This window comes from Sardina pilchardus, chromosome 5 (assembly GCF_963854185.1).
Source record: "Sardina pilchardus chromosome 5, fSarPil1.1, whole genome shotgun sequence".
In the NCBI taxonomy this organism is placed as follows: domain Eukaryota; kingdom Metazoa; phylum Chordata; class Actinopteri; order Clupeiformes; family Clupeidae; genus Sardina; species Sardina pilchardus.
Genome location: NC_084998.1, coordinates 26,248,387 through 26,266,771, shown reverse-complemented (window position 1 = coordinate 26,266,771; position 18,385 = coordinate 26,248,387). Strand labels below are relative to the sequence as shown.

The following is an 18,385-nucleotide window of genomic DNA, read 5'->3' as shown; positions in this document are numbered from 1 at the left end:
TGTCTGATGTTTTTAAATCTGTTCTGCATTATGACATGTAGTCCACTCTGGCTCCAAGTGAACAAAACTTATGGTAAAAATGTCTGTTGAAGATTTTGATATGCAAATTATCCAGCTGATTACAGCACAATCCTATCCCATGCATAACAACTGCAAACAGAATTTCAACTTCAGAGATCACAACACAAAGTGCATACAACGTTTAATCAGCGACTGAGGACAAGTCTCATTAGTGTACAAACAAAGTAATCTCTTATAAGTCATTTTGACATGACCCTATTTGTGGAGTGAGGTTAGACAATACAGCATTAGGCACTTAGAGCAGGTGTACAGTTTGGCTTTATCATTGCACAGACAAAAAATAAAATACTTGGCTGTAACAGGGTTAATCTCACTACGCCTGTTGCCTCTTGGCAAAACCACTTGAAACACTATTTATCTGTCTAAACATTAAATACCAAAGAAAGAAACATTAACTCTCTGGGATAGAAGTGACAAAGTAATACAAATTCACCAGTGGGTGAGACAAATAAATATGTAAAATAAATACTTACGCACACACAACAGTGCACAAATATACACAAATCTTAATCCAGAATAGGAATTAATTCTCACAAAATAATTTAGTGTGCATTAAAAAGTGTAGGTATAATACATTTCTAGATGAGTAACACACTTTTAAGGAGTCTTAACCATTAATTACACTAAGTGTAGTGTTTTAAGGTAAGATTAAGAACAAGCTAAACAAACAAAATAACTGAAACAACAGGAATATCACACACACTTGGCATTTCTTATTGCTTACCCTATACACATGTAGGGGTTGGGCCTCAAAATCGGGCAGCAAGGGTATTAAAAAGACTGGGATGGGTCTACAGTATTTGGCCGGGTTTCCCAGATTCGATAAGAAGCTCTTAAGTGCGAAGAACTTCTAAGGAGCACTCTAAGAACGCTCCTAAGAAGTTCTTAGCACTTAGAGCTTCTTCTGGGAAACGCGGCACCAGAATGCAACTGGTAATGGGAACTCGTCCATCGCTTAACCAGAAGGCACAGTGGGTCCGTACAAGTGGTTGGAGGTGCTGGAGGAGCTCCTGGTGACGGCGCTGATGGAGAGGTCCGTGTACATGGGGTTGCCCAAGCCATCGCTGCCAATCAGCTCCGAGTCCTCGTCGTGCCAGCCACCGCCGCTCTGCAGCAGGCCACACACACACCAGACAACAAACAAACAAACAAACAAACAACAACACACAAATGATGACGCGCTCGTAACACACACACCAGACAACAAACAACAACACACAAATGATGACGCGCTCGTAACACACACACACACACACCGTGTCTGCTGGGTGTCAGGTGCTACTAATAGGCATGTAGTATGAATGATGCGTGCATACAGAAGAATATTTGTCTGCATGATTACAATCAGTTCAGCTTCAGGTATGTGTGTCTGTGTTTGTGAGACAGTGAGTTAGATTGAGAGGTAAAGCAAGTAGACAGGTTTGTATATGTATGTTTATGTGTATGTGACAGAACAGATATTTGTTGCCTGTGTGTGTGTGTGTGTGTGTGTGTGTGTGTGTGTGTGTATGTTTATGTGTAAATAACAGAACAGATATTTCATGCCTGTGTGTGTGTTTGTGTTTCTGTCTGTATGTTTATGTGTAAATGACAGAACAGATATTTCATGCCTGTGTGTGTGTTTGTGTTTCTGTCTGTATGTTTATGTGTAAATGACAGAACAGATATTTTCTGCCTGTGTGTGTGTGTGTGTGTGTGTGTGTGTGTGTGTGTGTGTGTGCCAGACTCACCTGGTAGGCCTGCGAGGTGGTGAGGCAGCGTGCCAGAGGTCCACAGCAGGCGGGCAGTGTGGTGGTGAGCGGTGGTCCACTGTGGGTCAGGAATGGCTTCAGGTATCTGGAGCAACACAGTCAAGGCCTTCACCCCCACTGTGCCACTCCCAGCATTACCCACACAACTCTCTCTGGACATTATTTTAGCCCTTCCTACAGCAGCAGATTTAAATGTGCGCTAATACGGCTACACATCGATTTCACCCACTTTGTTATTACCTCCGCCAAGGAGGTTATGTTTTCATCGGGGTTTGTTTATCTGTCTGTTTGTTAGTAAGATTACTCAAACACTTGTGGATGGATTTCGATGAAAATTTTCAGGAAAGGTCTGTAATGACTAGAAACAATTACATTTGGGAGTGATCCGGATCACCGTCTGGGTGCAAACCACAAATGTGGAGGGAACTAAGGCGCTTGGCGGAGGTGTGCGCTCTCAGAGTGCTTTTCTAGTTACCTCCACCAAGGAGGTTATGTTTTCATCGGGGTTTGTTTGTCTGTTTGTTAGAAAGATAACTCAAAAAGTGATGGATGGATTTCAGTGACATTTTCAGGAAAGGTCTGAAATGACCCAAGGAAGAAATGATTACATTTTGGGAGAGATCCGTATCCCCATCTTGATTCAGAAGGCGGTTATGTTTTTCACTTGGCAGTGTAAGGTTTAAATGTATGAGAACCCAGGAAGAACAATACAGGCGGAGGTCTGCGCTCTCAAAGTGCTTTTCTAGTTCTAACTCTTCTCATTCCATCTCATCTCATGGGCCAATGAGGTGGTGGTAATGTAGTGGTTAACCATGTTAAGTGTAACTGTATATGGCCAGAGTCCTTAGGATCCTTGGCGTGTGAAATTGAATTAGGATACTTGTGGTCAAAGGAGTGCCACATCCTGAAGGGCCAGGCTCCCTCATGTCTGACACCCCTCCTCTCAATCCCGTCCACCTCGGTGATCTGCGTGTACACAAGCAGACAGATCAGAAACACGAGCACACAAACATTACTTGAGTGTAAACTAATAATACATCTGCTAGACAACTACCTGAATGAATGAATGAATTTGTTCTATGGCTAATCATATTAGGAACTACAGTATCATAGTTTCTATTGAAGTGAAACACAATGCGTCCACAACTTACAGGATTGTCTTGGTCTGAATCCACCCCCACACTGTGAAAGAGAGTAATAAAAGCTCATTTATAGCTATTGTTCATACACCATTTTAATCAAGAGTGCTATTGCCTTTTTTACACAGTGCATTTGGACTGGCTGAAACATCGATCAGAACATAATCGTTGGTCCTGCATTATAGGGAAGGAAGAGGTCAAAAGGTCACGGCACAAGTGAATAAGGTCCAGTGAGTCCACTCACCGAATGTGCATGAAGGACAACAGCTGAGTGGTGCCGCCCCCACACACCCACACGGTGAAGAAGACGATGAGGAGGGTGCTGGAGAACGTCATCCGCCGCGCGTAGGTCGTCGTGTCCCGAATGGCCAGAGCGAACGCCATGGCCCCGCGCAGACCTGGGAGGGGCCCGGGACGGAGATTAAGGGGTTTTAACGGGACCGTGATAAGACAGGGCTAAAGTACCAGAGCATGAGCCAGGGGCCATACACCAGCAGTCTACCTTAGACACAAATATAGAATACAGATATATAGGAGTCTGTTGGTTGGACGTTTTACCGTGACATTTTAACAAGACTTTCTGTAAAAGAAGAAAAATAAAAAAGTGATGGAGATAGTCCATTTGGCTGGAAAGTTGGAAAAAGCTGTTTAAGGAGAAAGCTGGACGCAAGCCTTTGTGGACAAAGGTCTGAAGAAAGCCAGAGAGTGCAAAAGTACCCTCTGTGACGGCACAAAGAACAAGCAGTCTTTTATCTGGAAGATGACCTTAGTTACCTATTAGCCATTCAACTGACAGTAAGGTGTTTAAGAAGCATGATGTCAGACTAGATAAAAAAAAAAACATTCCCATGGTCAGACATGGCTCTCCTGTTCTCCTAATCAGTTACATCATGGGGGCTATAAAACACAGAGATGGACAGAGTAAGAAAGCATATGACTGAGCTTACCTGAAAACATCATGACATGCTGGAAATTGGAGCCGATCTTGTTTTTGCGGCCAAGGTTGAGCAGGAAGGAGAGAGGATAGATATTTGCTGCGCGGCCAAGAAACACAGCGAGCTATCGGGGCAGTAGTCAAGGGCTGATATGGAAAAAGAACTGTTCAACACTAATGACCCAAAAAATAACAGACTGGATAAGACCTGTCTCCTCACAAAGTCTACAATGCTGTTTGCGATGTTAGGATACAAATGCTCCCAGAATGAAGAGGGGGTTGAAGACATGATACTGGAAGGAGAATAAGGTCAGGCCCATGTAAGAGAAGATGAAGTTTTCAGCCAGGAAATTCAGCAACTCAAAAAGCTGTGAGAGGGAAACAAAAAAGTCCAGGTTAAAGCTACACGTTATTCTAAGCTGTTTCAAAACTCCCGGCCCTGGCTTTACAAATGACACAGAGGTTTGCTATTTTGCATTTTTACCCTGAAGCTCTTGGCACATGAGTTTGTTTATACTAATTGTGTCATTTAATCATAAATCACTGATATTTACCTAAAATTACATCACAAAAACATCAAATGAGTAACAAAGGGTCGTCATAAACTTGCAGGGATGGGCGTCACCTGTTTGGTCCGGTCCTTGGACTCGTCTGAGAGGTTGTTGTACGTGTAGTGGGCCTGAGTCATCCCGCAGAAAAGCACCGCTACTACACCTGCGGAGAGACACCAGGAATACAACAGGATATCAGTAGGAAGTATGGTGGTCTGTGCGTCTGAATGGGGATCGTGGCAGAACGCAGTAAGAGAACCTGCTGCACCAGATCACCGCGTTGTCATCACAGGGTGGTTTAAGCACCTCTACAACCCTGCAGGCAAAGTTGGCCCATATCCCATCATGCTGAAATGGCAGAGGGAGAGAGAGGGGGGGGGGGGGGGGGGGGGGGCAAGAGTGACCCAAGCCCACTGTCCCAACTAGGACATCAGTCCCACATCTGGAAATATCACCATGTGAAAATACCAGGGGGGGGAAAAAAACAAGCAGATGCAGGGCTAAAAATACCCCTCTTAGTAGGCCTACAGAGATGTGAAAGCCAGGTGAACTGTGTGAGGAGTGCGTAGACATACGTAGAGATAATCAGATAAGTAAAGACAAGGAGATAACCACACAGCGCAGTCAGACGGCTGCCACGTCAGAGCCTCACCCCTCTCACCATCTCAAGACAAGTGAACAAATACTCCAGCACCTGGATCCTGATGCAGATGACGTGTAGGAGGACTGAGGTATGGTTACCTCCAACCTTGTAGGGAGATTTGAGGTTCATCAGGCCAGTTATTTTTAAGTCATGTGAGTGGACGGACACGCACACACACACACACACACACATACACAGACTCTATAATATCATAATAATAATATATTATAATCCACAGTCACAGACGGTCACATATTTCTTCTCTAGTACCCTGAGCACTTGTGCATATCTGTGGGTTTGACTGAGCTGCTGCTGGTACCTGTGAATCCACAGGCCTCGGCCAGCAGGAAGGTGCTCCAGGACATGAGGAAGAACAGGCCCGTCTCCAGCAGGGGAAACTCGTGCAGCTTGGTGAACTTGGTGACGTGCGGACAGACACAGGAGTCAAGGAGAGGAGCAGTGATGAACACCACTGCAGATAACACTGAGTCAACAGCACAGGCCGTCCCACAGGCAGACATTTACAGAGGGTCAATCACAAAGGGTAAATAGTGCAAAGCAAGAGAGGTCTCGCAGATACACTTTGCCTACAGTACAAGCAGGACGATTCAAGAAGAATACATTTTTGCCAACGGCTATTTGCTTTTCAAATAACTTATAGTGATTGATTTAAGTGAATGATTTAACCCTGCAGATTCCATATTTGGAAAGTTAATGTTTTTATGCTTTTGTGTTCATGTATTTATTGATCTTCTTTGATGTCAGTTGTGATTTGTGTGGCTGAGGTTTCTATGGATACTGCGGTCTTCACTACAAATTGAAGGCAATAAAGATGCTCATTTTAAACAGGTTATCTGTTAAAGGATATGAGAGAGGTCATAACACCAGTAATCACTCCAAGGGCGAAGGATCCACTGAAGACAACCAGGAACACACCAATAGACTTAAGGAAGGCACTGCCATCAAATGTGTGGTTGTTATCTCCTGCCGGCTGGTAAGCTATAATAGACCTGTGGGGCGATGGGCAAACATAAAAGAATGCCATTTCCATTGTATCGCAGAGCTGATTTAAAAATAAAAATAAAAATAATATATATATATTTTTTTTACTAATGTATGGTAAACTTACGAGGACAAAACGATGGCCACAGCATCATTGAGAACACTCTCCCCAAACAGCAATGCATAAAGGTCCACGTCCACCTTCAGCTCATTAAATATGGCAAGAACCGTCACTACACAAAACAAAAGACACTGTTAAAGGGTGTACAACTTCAGAGAGTGATATCAGTGCCCAGGTACATTACACAATTAGGCTTCAGTTTACTAAATATTAATGAGGAGGGCATATTTACTGGACAGCTAATCACATAGCATGACCATGATAAACTTGTTTTCAATGTTCTGTGGAGAAGGGAGCCCTCTAGTGGATTTACACTGCCACATACTGTAGACAGTGGGCATAATATGCTGTTATAGACGACACACCAACAGAGACCTTTGCATCTTTGTGATCTACAGCAGTTACAAGGATATTCATAGTAAATATTTGTGTTGCTAAATTGTGAAAGCCAACTGTGTAAAAAGTTTTTGAATTCCATAACTTTTTACACACAACAGCATAGGATGGTGTTGTTGTGAATCAAATTTCCTTCAGGATGAATGAAGTATTAATTATCTTATCTTATCTTGCTGTGTTATTCATGTCCTAATTCACTTTCTGTTTAGATTAACTGGCAGTCATTCATTCAATCCCCATTACACAGAATAAAGTAAGTCAATGAAACGGTGCAATTCAATCTAAAAGTTCACACAGAAACCAAGAGAATATTTCTGTTCCATAATGTTTAAATGTTCTTAGAGGAATCAAGAGCAATCAAGAAATCTCCTGCTGTTTATCTCCCTTCTGGAATAAAACTTAGCCAACACTTTTCTGATTTAACTGGTGTACCATTGTACACTGTATACCAAATCTAATTATTAAATGTTTTATGGAAATTGTTTGCACTCTGGGCATGAGAAGCTGCTACAATTCCCAAAATACTTTATTTCCAAATCAGAACAAGTATTCACAAAGGTCTCAAAAGGATTGTTGTCTTGCACGATGGGTCTAAATTGAGATTTCACAGATCAACTGAGCCTTGATACTGGGAAACACTAAAAATGTCTCAAAAGCTTAGTGTCAAGAGTGACAGAGTTTGCACTAAGCAAGCACAATTGCAAAACATCCATTTTGTCTTTGTGTTTAGATAGGGAATTTGGAAATTGTGCAATATAAGCAATGGCCGGGTTTCTCAGAGTCGTTAAGAAGCTCTTAAGTGCTAAGGGCAGCCGTGGTGTACTGGTTAGCGCATCGGGCTTGTAACCGCAGGTTTGCCGGTTCGATCCCCGACCAGTCCACCACGGCTGAAGTGCCCTTGAGCAAGGCACCTAACCCCTCACTGCTCCCCGAGCGCCGCTGGTTGGGCAGGCAGCTCACTGCTCTGGGTTGTGTGATTCACCTCACTGTGTGTTCACTGTGTGCTGTGTGTTCACTAATTCGGTTAAATTGGGTTAAATGCAGAGAACTGAATTTCCCTCACGGGATCAAAAAAGTATATATTCTAATCTATTATATTATATTCTTCTATTCTAAGAACTTCTTAGGAACGCTCTAAGAACGTTCTAAGAATGCTCCTTAGAAGTTCATGGCACTTAAGAGCTTCTTAATGAATCTGGGAAACCCAGGCAATATCATTATCATCGTTTATGTCACTAAATGCCTTAACAAGAATAGTTGCATGCAATGTACTGTACCTGGATCTGTGGCAGAGATTATGGCACCAAAGAAAAGGCAATCAGTGAAGAAAAAGTCCCCTTGAATTTGGCCTACGGCTTTCAAAAAAGCAACACAGCCATACAGTAACAACCTACAATGAAGGAAGGGTTTAGTCAGGCAAGGCTCACAATATTCTACCGGTAATGAAGGAAACACAGTGGACATTGCACTCACCCAATGACAATGCATGAGATGGCTGTGCCCACGAAAGCATAAGACAGAATGGAGCCCAGATTTCTGAAGAAATGCCTCTGAAAATACAGAAACCAAGTACAAGCCAGGGCAATTATTCAGAAAAAAAGAGAAAATGTGTCTTGACTTATATGCCATGATGATGTAACTCACAGTAATGATTAATGAATAGGCCTAATGTTCTACTACATCATTAAACCACTTTATTTCTCTATTCCTTCAGGGTTGTTTTTTTAAGTTAACATGTCTAGCCTTTCTAAAGTGCATGTTGACAACTCAACATGCACAGCATTATCCTTCAAGACACACTACAATCATTTTCATATTTGCCATGATTGTGGGCCTAGTGCAGTATGGCTGCAGTTATGTGAGCTGGGTGCAAACTAAGGATTTCTGATTTCACTGACACATGAGCATTTGTTTAGGATTTGCGTAACCTTACCCTTTTCAGGCTGTAGCCTGCATGAAAGATTATAGGAGGCAGCAGGATATTGAAGAAAATCTCTGGGTCAAAGGTAACCTGATGAAGAGAAGAAAGCTTACTGTTGAAAACAAACTAGGTCTCCAGTGCAACATGTCAAAGTCATTGCTCTCAATAGGACTAATAATAAAGATGACTAGCACAAGGACACCATCGTTTATGTTTGCAGGCATAATTTGGTAGGTACCTTCTTCAGCATTTCAGCATCTGGGACATCTTGCCCATCAGTGTCTCGTACTTCACCCTTCAATGTGTACTCGTAAAACTGACCGCTGACATTGACCAGTATAGTGGCTGGACTGGCAGTCATGGCACAGCTCAAAGTGACATTGTTAAGATCCCTTTGTCCATGCACCCCAAAACGTAGTATCACTCCAACCAATAAGCCTGTTAATAAAATCATTTTCAGGGCATAAGAGTTATTACTTGTATTGCAACCACATTGGAAAACGTGTGGCCTAAATCAAAGTCCATTTAGGCGCTGCCCATGTCTACCATACCTGTGACCTAGGGCGCAAAAACTTTATAACTTGTAATGATTGTTGAACTAGGCTGATCAGATTCTGAACACGAGTTCCTAATCTGTACAAATTAGACAGCACAAGCCCAAGGAAATTCACACAGAATATCAGATAACCCTATCTGTGCTGAATAAATGACTGTCAGGCTTATGATATTAACATCTTTCCAAGTTGACATGTGGTACCATGGCACAGATTTAGGCTAGTTGCAGGCTACCACATCATCCTTATTCTTACCATAGATCATTGCCAGTCCTGTTTCATGTAAAAACCTGAAACGGCGATGCTTGAAGAGCCATATTGTTAAAATGGTTAGCGTTAGAAGCATAATAAAAATGAGAAGATCGGCACTATCCTGCCTGTGGTCTTCTTCTGCCTTTCTCTCTGATATAACATTTGCCATACCGGTGTTCTGGGTTTGACAACTTATATTAGGTAACGATGACAGACATATCATGCAGACTAAAACGATCAATTCAGTTTTTTTCAGAGAGATGTAAATGCTGCTTTTAGATTCCATCGTGTAATAATTTAACGTCAGATCTCCACAATATCAATTAACTATTCAGTCGTTGTCATCGTTCGGCGAACTTCAGTAGCACGGAGTCTATGCAACTTTGACTGTAAGCGATAGCAACTGCTACTTTCTTGACAGCGGAAGTCAAAACGTGTAAATAACGGAGTCCTTTTCAAAATAAAAGCATGCAATGACCACATTCAACCAAATAGCTAAATAACCGATATGAATAGCATCAAAGCACCCATAGACCATTGGTTGGTTGTTGATTCATTTTTTTATTCAGGGAAATCGAATGATAGCAAAAGTTAAAAGCATGACAAATGTGAAGAAATGAGAAAACCTCTGAAATTAAATCTGCTCAGTGACAACCCCAAATCTCCGAACACAATAAATACACCAATTCCAATCATAATATCACATGTGAGGGGATCTGAAAACACACACACAGACAGACACAGACAGACACACAGACACACAGACACACACACACACACATACACACACACACACACACACACACACACACACACACACACACAAGCGTGACTGACAGTGCTTAGTCCTGATGTTCATGATCTTGTCCTGGTATGAGCCAGCGTACGCTGTCGGTCCGCAAGATGGCATACACTGTAAAGCCCATTATAAACAGGATAGAGAAGACAAGGAGCCAATCTATGCTCGTCACTGGCACACTTGGAAGGGGACCAACAGTATCCTCCTCTGTCACAATATGATCTGAAATGGCTTCAAAACCTGCGAGAAAACAGAGGACATCATAAGTTACTGACAGACTAACATCTGTTTAGATAAACTGTGCTGTTAGTCAATGGTTTTGAAATAAAAGTTCATACACTAACCTGTTTGATTGACTATGAATGATGTCAGTGTTTCAAGGGTTCTGTCTGTGTGATTAAACCTGGCCATTGGTTTCACTCCTTGAAACAACAGTATGTTGGGAACTGCGACTGTACCAAATCGTGTGGAAAGACTGAAAAAGATCAAGTGCACAAAGTAGGCTAAATATCCATATTTACACTTCATACAGTTTGTTGGTATAAAACTGAATCACAGTTTAATACAATTGAGATTAAAGGTAAAGCCCACAATTCTGACAAGAGGATGTTGATACTACATAAATTCTATAATATAATCACACTGCATGACCGACTGCAGTGATGCTCTATTGTATTTTTCAGGACTCCTTCATGTTACATGGGAGTCCACAAAGTTAGTTTACGGTATGAGCTCTATTCGTTTCACCTGCCTGAAAACTTCGGAGTTAACTTTGTTATTTGGTTAACAAGTTGTATTCTTCACACTGATGAGAACATTACACCAAGTTCAACAGCATAATTAAATTACAAGCTCCCTTTCATGATTGTTTGGAACGTTTATGTGTGCTGTGAATTGAAAAACAAAATGATTCAAACTGTTTATCTACTTCAGCAGTGCCTTCCTCAAGTCACCTGCAAAAATACAGATATGCTTAATTATAAAGACAAACATGAACTGTATGGACTGACCTGCCATGTTGAGAAGCATCCAGAGCCAAGAAGTGCATTGTGGGAAAGACACGGGGTACTGCATTGAAGTGTGGGGCAAGGCTGGCAGAAAACTGGCACCACGTAGTATAAAACAGAACCAGGGAGCATTCTGTGCCGTTGACGTTAAGAAAATCCATCAAGTCCTACGGAAACACAAACAGCAGCATGCATTTCAACAGACTTTCTCAAATCAGTCTAGGCAGGTCATTCATTCTTTTTATGTAATCATGTAAAAATGAAATGTATGTTACGGTAGCAACCGTAGCATTTATAATACCTGTGATGCATTGAGAACCTGAACTGTGAAATTCTCCATTCCGGTGATGTTTCTTTTATCGCAGTTTACTTTATACGTTTTTGCTGTTTCTGTAGCGTTTTCTTCGCTAGCCAAACTATCGGTGTGGACCATTTCTAAAGTTAGGCGTTCCTCGTTCTCTTTGACATCCAACTCGTCTGCATCCTCTGGAGTCTCACTGACACAAGTCTCCTCGTCGCAAGGAGCCGTGAACCCGGTGATGGGATCTGCAGAGTTTGGGATGAGTGATTCGATTCCAGCTGAATTGGGTGGTACCTCAATTCCCATCACAGCATCTGCTATTTCAGCGGTTTTGTACTGCTGTTTCGAAACAACCGGTGTTTCCTCCATCGTATATTCGAGAGTCTGCTCTGAGTCCATGTAATCATCTGACAGCTTGAACTCAGGGACCTCATCTTTATCTGAGAAAAGAAACGAGCCATAACGTTAATGTTTCACCTTAGTGACTGCAAATGAAGTACAACTATTCTGGCAAATTCTGGCACATACAAACATATTTATATTCATTGTGACACGCTGTTAAAATCTGTTCAGTTACCCAACATAAGGTTAGCTAGCTAGCTATTCGACTTATCATACCACTTAACATACCTGGGCTTGCTGTAAATGAAATAACAAAAAGGGAAAATGATAAAATACATAAAAAATCCAACGTAATCACTGCAAATCCCATGGTAGCTATTTTAAAACGTGACAAGATGGTAAAAGTATGTTTAATAGCAATGTTTTACATGCATCGAAGAAAAGTTAGCACAGCGTCTCCAGAGAAGCAAATCATGCAGTGCCTTTGAAAAAATCGTTTCCGGTTCAAAGTTCATCAGCGACAGCCAATGAGAATAGCTGAACATTTCTACCCTGATCTTCTCTGGCTTTTTGTACACAGCAATTTACAAGATCGAAGCGTTTAAAGCAACATTCAAGTACAATTTAAGAGGGGAAAAAAATCATGCCACCTATACCCATTTGAAATGCATTGCAACATGCCACCCAAATAGGCCCATGAGACGTTTTCATTTCATATATCCACAGGAGAGGTTTTAAGTTACTTGTTCTAGGCCTAGCCTATAATAGGAGATTTCCCACAGCAGCCAATAAACAAAAGTGTAGGCCTATAATAAAATACAATGAAATGAAATGAAATGAAATTAAACAAAAACTTGCCAACAAAGCAATCTGTATTGGACTTTCCTCAGGAAGATGTCATATTGGTGTGTAGGCTTGAGGACGGTGCCTGTAACCAATTCATTCAGTCAGGTTTTGATAGAACAGTTTTAACATCAACAACATTAACAGCTGTCCTGAATAAACTTGGTGTTCCTCATGGATAGCAAATATAGGCTATGGCAGGCCCTGTGATAGGCTCCAAAGAAACAGAAGAAACATATATTTTATGTATGGGACCTATTTTATTAAACATTCCACTCAATGCTTTGCAATTTCTTTCAGTTTTAGGCCTACTGATCCAATGCAATTTTATGTGAATTTTGATGAGAATATATGAAAGGACCCATCAGCCAGATTTATTTAAGATTTATTACACAACTTCTCTTACACTTGTCTAACATGCACATAGGCTAATGGTCAAACAAGAAAACGTTGCCCCCACATTACAGTATTGTGATTAGCTGTTTAGGCAACATGACACAGCTCTTTTTGAAAAAAAAATAAACTAAACTTAATTTTATAATACAAATGTAGGCCTAAGTAATTTCCTTTATGAAGTCCCACTAGGCATATGTCACTCAATAACATTCGCTTTGTTTATTGATTAATTGATTCAATGAAACACAATTAATCACCATGGATAAATGGCAAAACATCAATTTTGGTTGATTTATCCAGTGGCAGATATAGGGTTCATAATGTGACCTTAAAAGTGAAAACAAAGATGAAGTAAAAATAATCCCTTTGCAATTCAAGGGAAAGGTGTATTATGTAAATAATAATCAAAATAAGCATCATCAAACCAACACACTGTAAGATGTGAATGAAAGACCAATCAAAACACGTAATATCATAGAACCAACATCACCAACATCTTTGTAAGCCAGAACTCTGAGTGTATATACATGTTAAACAGTGATACATAAAGGCATTAAAAGTGAGTGCAGTATAAATCATAGAAAATATAAGTCATACTTGCATGCTTGATTGATGCTTTTGCCCAAATGACACTAAATCAATGTAATGAAAGTCATTTTGTTGAGATTTATCTCTGTGGTAATTGACTAATATTGTTGACAAACATAACGTTTAACAAAACACATCTTAAAGCATGTATCTGTCCATTATGTTGAGGTAAGTAAACTGTTGTCCACAAAGAGCTGACACATAATGCATTAAAATGTTTGTTTTTTTTTGTAAAGCAAGCTCATCTCTGGAGGCAGATACATTGAGTTCTTTGGTAAAGGGTGGATAGCATACTTAAAACAGTTGTGATGTCTACATTGGTAGGATTTGTGAGAAACCAAGGTATTACACTCTAAATTGTGGAATTATGGCTAAACAGCAATACAGTAAGCCATAAGAATGAAAAAAAGATATGACCAGGTTTAATAGGCCCTCAAGCTTCACACTTTCAAAGACAATGAAGACACAACGTGAAAAAGAGGGTAAAATCTCATGCAGAAATCAAGGTGCATTATACAACTGGATTTGGTAAGCTACTACGGAACATTACTACAGAGTCCTATCTCTCGCATAGAGTCATTGAGTCTTACATACCAGAAAAACATTCTCAAAATAACATTATGTTCCATAATAGCACAGTTTCCAAATACTCCAAATAGCATCACAACATAATCAAACAATGGAGCAAAAGATATCCAAGATATAGAGATCTCATGAATTTCAATATATACTGTACAAGCGGAATGAGAGATAATCCTATAAGTTGTCCATTACATACATTCTCAGAATGAGACAGAGGCTAGATGACCAAAAGAGGGACTGTCAAATAGATCATCAACAACTGTAAAGCAAAACATTTTTGGTGAGATAATAAAATAATAATTAAAAAAAGATTGCCCGCTTGACAATATTGTCTTGATGTGAATAGGCCTCTGATTCTTTACACATTTGGTTTTTAAAGATGAAAAATTAACGATACATCAAACTCATGTGCAACAAAACAAGCAACAAATGTACTGAATGTTCAATTAATGTTCCAAAGTCAAAGCAAAGTACTTGTTTACATTTACACCATAATCATTATCAATGTATCATCATTAAACACATGTCCAAGCAGTCATGTACATTTTGGTGCCAGATATATAACATCTATTTCTTAATACAGACCTATAACACACACTAAATATCTCTCCCAAAACCTGTGTTTATGTTCAGAAATATGAATGTGAAGAAAGCTTGGACAAAATGACATACTTGAAGTGGAAGAAAGTCGGTCTGTTTAGGCTGCCCCATTGAGCAATCCAATGTTTATCATCAAACACTAGGCTATACCGTACCAAATGCACTCTCTGTGGAGTCCCAACAGACCACAGATTTTACAGGATGTTTCTTGATGTGGTGATAGACCATAATTATAATCAAATCCACTTTTTTGTCCAATTTGCTTCTTACGGTCAACCTCTAGTATATGTGTATGTGCTCAAAACAACCTCAGATGTTTATACACCGAGCTCAGAAAAATATGCCATAAACATAAAAAAAAACTTTTCAGCTAAGGAGTATGAAAGAGAGGGGTGGGATTTGATTGGCTGTTGAACTTGAACTTCAAAAGCCTTTTAGCATCACGGACTGCAACCGGTAAAGAGTAAGATCCATTCACATAGGCCTATACATTCCCACATTCTGGTGCCAGGGGGTGGCCAACAGCATTGCCACATTCTAAAATTCAACATTCAAGTTTTTACCACTTTGTGATGAGAATGTCATCTAATAGGCCCTTATTGACTAACAGTATGGACAACAGAATGTGTAAGCTGGGCTGCCAAACTAGGAGTTGGAATTTGTGTGTGTGTGTGTGTGTGTGTGTGTGTCGGGGGGAAAATCTCAGTCAAACAAACTTAAAATATATTTTTTAGCTTTTGTTTGTGCCATAAGACTAATAATTTGCAGATCTGAGGTGGTGCCAATAAGCTATCTCAAAACATGATTCTTTCAAGGATGCTGCAACCAAATTCATCTCATGCTGCTCATTGGAGCATTTTGTTGAGATTTCTTTAAAAGCACATGTCTGAGATTAAACTACTCAGAACTTAAAACTTGTTTTAGATGTTTAAACACAGAAAATAGAATCCTCAAGCTTTTCTAAAATATGATCTCTTTTCCAGAGGTCTGTAAAATTTGCTCCAACATAAATCTGGCAACATTACACCCCAGAGTGTCCGTTTATCTCAACAGCAGAGTGCACCTCATGGTGTCAATGCAACCAAACAAGTAGCAAGAATATCAATATCCAGAAAAATAGTATGATACCAACAATGATTTTGTTTCACACACAATGTATGATTCCATAATTATTTACACGACACAGAGTCCTGACAAAAGTATAAACACACACCCACACTGGACAACAAAACATGCATTTTTTTCCACAAGCACCAGATAAAAATATGTATACATGTGTATTTTCGTTTACTCGTTAGGTTCTTTCTCTTTGGCCACTGATTCGCACACACCTCTCTTGTGCATGGCACTGTACGGGAATGCGGCGCTGCTGCAGGTTCCATAGCCCAGTTTGGTGAGGCGAGAGAGGTTTTTGATGCTTCCCGGCGGGCGGCCTGGGCTCACCTTGTAACCAGCCGCTCTGGTCGTGCCTATGGGTCTCCCGGGACTCGTTTTGAAGCCTGCCGCTTTTGTGGTGCCCAGTGGCCTTCCGGTGCTGGTTCTGTACCCAGCAGCCTTGGTAGTTCCGGCCGGGCGACCCCTTTTGCCTGACCTGCCTGGAGTCTTTTTTTTCTTTGAGTCCTCAGGCTTTTGGTCATTGTTCTTGATTCCCATTGCTGGAGGGTGGGCATCACCATGGTGGTCTTGTCGCTGACAGGTCATTGGCTTGAGCGTGTTCTGGCAGGAGGACAGTGGGGACAGAGACATCTGTCCAGGCAGAGGGATGGAGGGGTAGAATTTGCTGGCCTGTGTGGAGCACAGGTCGAAGTGAGAGGCGAGGTGGCAGGTGTCCTCAGCTAAGCATGACGGCCTACTCATGCAGTAGTCACTGGTGTTGGGGCCTCGGCGCATCATCTTGAACTGAAAAAAAGAAAAGGAGCTGGTGATTTCACAATCAGAATAAGAGCTCTGTTTTAATAAGACCTAGAAATTACACTGTCTTTAAATAGCACTGTAATGTTGTAATATATGTTGTAATGTATCAGTCATTGTGATTTTCAAAATGCCTCTATATTTTTTTTAGAGAACTGTTAGTTTGATGCATATCTGAAGTATTTTCTCAGCTAGAAGTTCAACCAGGTCAGCTTTATTTCTAAACTTATGTTTGATGGAAATATTCACAATTTCTGTAAAAGATAATTCTGTGCTTTTTTGGCATTATAGAACTCCCCCTGTGGTCAACTTGTATGCCTGGCCCACAATAAAATGTTGTAAATGTGATGTGTTGAAGTGTCATTCAGAGGATGAAAATGCCTAATGTGTTTTGTGTAAACAAATGATTTGCACCTCATTTAATCCATTTTAACATCTTAAATCATAGGCCTAAGTTTGATTTAGAGATTTCCATTGAATATTCAGTAATAAATAGGCAATAAAAACAGTGACTTCAGGTGATGGCAATATTGATCGTCACGAGTCTTGAGCACATTGTAGAGGTAGCCTACGGTGTTCGTACGAAATAGGTTTGCTGGCTAACTTGAATTAATGATCCCAATTTAGGGGTTGTTGTTGGCAGTTTCCGTCAAACACACCGTGAGCATAGGCTATAGCCTACTGATAGCCAACGTGCAGTTTAAATACAGTAGGCCTAAGTCCGTTCAAATTCCCTGTATTTCTTCGAAGCATCAATATGGGGGCAATGCAACCGCTGGGTCGGGCACTCGGCTAACCCGCCAGGTCTGTGGAAAAACTATGAAAGTAGAGAACATGCAACAAAGTAGCATAAGCCTCCGTTACATTTACGCCCAGTTTTCAGAACTTGTCGGATGCTAGTGCAAGAACGGTATGCCATTTAATACAGAGGCCGTAATCACACTGCCAGATAGGCTATGAAGTATACTAGCTGTGTACATAGTGTCCTGTGGAGGCTTAGCGAAATAATGCAGCGACACAGAGATAACCACGAACATGGCATGCTCACGGTTACATTGCAAAGTGTGATAAACTTGGAAGAAAATTGAAATTAACACATGACCGTGGCTTAACTGTAGTTGATTTTAAACCCAGAATCCCATTATGTGTTAAGAGTGAAAAGGTTTCCAAAGGCTAGTGGTCGAAAACTCTACATCAAAACAATGAAAGTTGTCACAATCTTACGCACATACTGTAACATTAAGACAATAGTCGAAAATGGATAGGCAACATGTCCTTAGAAAATGTAACAATTTTACTGTACCTCGATTGTCTCAGAATCATGGGATGCAAAGGGTTAAAGGCAAGCGCGACAGATCTTCCATCCTTCAAATACTACGAATTCATTTTCCTGGCAAATAATGTAACTACGAGCTTCCAGGTTTTGTTGCAGAATACGCTGTCAACTTGAATACTGGAAATTAATCTAGTTTGACGCTTTGTTTCCTCGTTCGACACAGGTTTGGGAGAGAATGGAAGCTACCTCCATTAAAAATTAATAATCAAGGGAATGACCGAGCATGCGCATTCTTCCGTATGGGAATAACTGCAACGAGTCGAGCAACAGATCATATAGGCTACTGGTTTTACTTCACCATATGAAAAGATAGGCCGTGTCTGTCAGCAAATAAA

General features: G+C 40.7%; 3 protein-coding genes across 3 annotated transcripts; all 3 read right to left on the bottom strand.

Annotated features, from left to right (window-relative positions):
• Nucleotides 1–185: 185 nt before the first annotated feature.
• Nucleotides 186–9,763, bottom strand: LOC134080589 (sodium/hydrogen exchanger 6-like). Its single transcript, XM_062537111.1, has 16 exons — nt 9,349–9,763; nt 8,778–8,977; nt 8,552–8,629; nt 8,092–8,168; nt 7,896–8,008; nt 6,229–6,334; nt 5,968–6,109; nt 5,419–5,524; nt 4,531–4,619; nt 4,160–4,273; nt 3,919–4,030; nt 3,216–3,369; nt 2,984–3,014; nt 2,713–2,798; nt 1,812–1,917; nt 186–1,189 (listed from the first exon to the last, which is right to left on the bottom strand). Exons 1-16 carry the CDS (start codon nt 9,629–9,631, stop codon nt 1,037–1,039), a joined length of 1,950 nt encoding a protein of 649 aa, XP_062393095.1. The 5' UTR covers nt 9,632–9,763; the 3' UTR covers nt 186–1,036.
• A 123-nt stretch (nt 9,764–9,886) lies between these two features.
• On the bottom strand, nt 9,887–12,291 carry txndc15 (thioredoxin domain containing 15). The gene is made up of 5 exons (XM_062537099.1): nt 12,083–12,291; nt 11,453–11,892; nt 11,155–11,318; nt 10,489–10,619; nt 9,887–10,384 (listed from the first exon to the last, which is right to left on the bottom strand). The coding sequence occupies exons 1-5, from the start codon at nt 12,162–12,164 to the stop codon at nt 10,188–10,190; spliced, it is 1,014 nt and encodes a 337-aa protein (XP_062393083.1). The 5' UTR covers nt 12,165–12,291; the 3' UTR covers nt 9,887–10,187.
• A 663-nt stretch (nt 12,292–12,954) lies between these two features.
• LOC134080584 (UPF0461 protein C5orf24-like) lies at nt 12,955–18,184 on the bottom strand. The gene is made up of 2 exons (XM_062537107.1): nt 18,018–18,184; nt 12,955–16,702 (listed from the first exon to the last, which is right to left on the bottom strand). The coding sequence occupies exon 2, from the start codon at nt 16,694–16,696 to the stop codon at nt 16,091–16,093; it is 606 nt and encodes a 201-aa protein (XP_062393091.1). The 5' UTR covers nt 16,697–16,702; nt 18,018–18,184; the 3' UTR covers nt 12,955–16,090.
• Nucleotides 18,185–18,385: the final 201 nt, after the last annotated feature.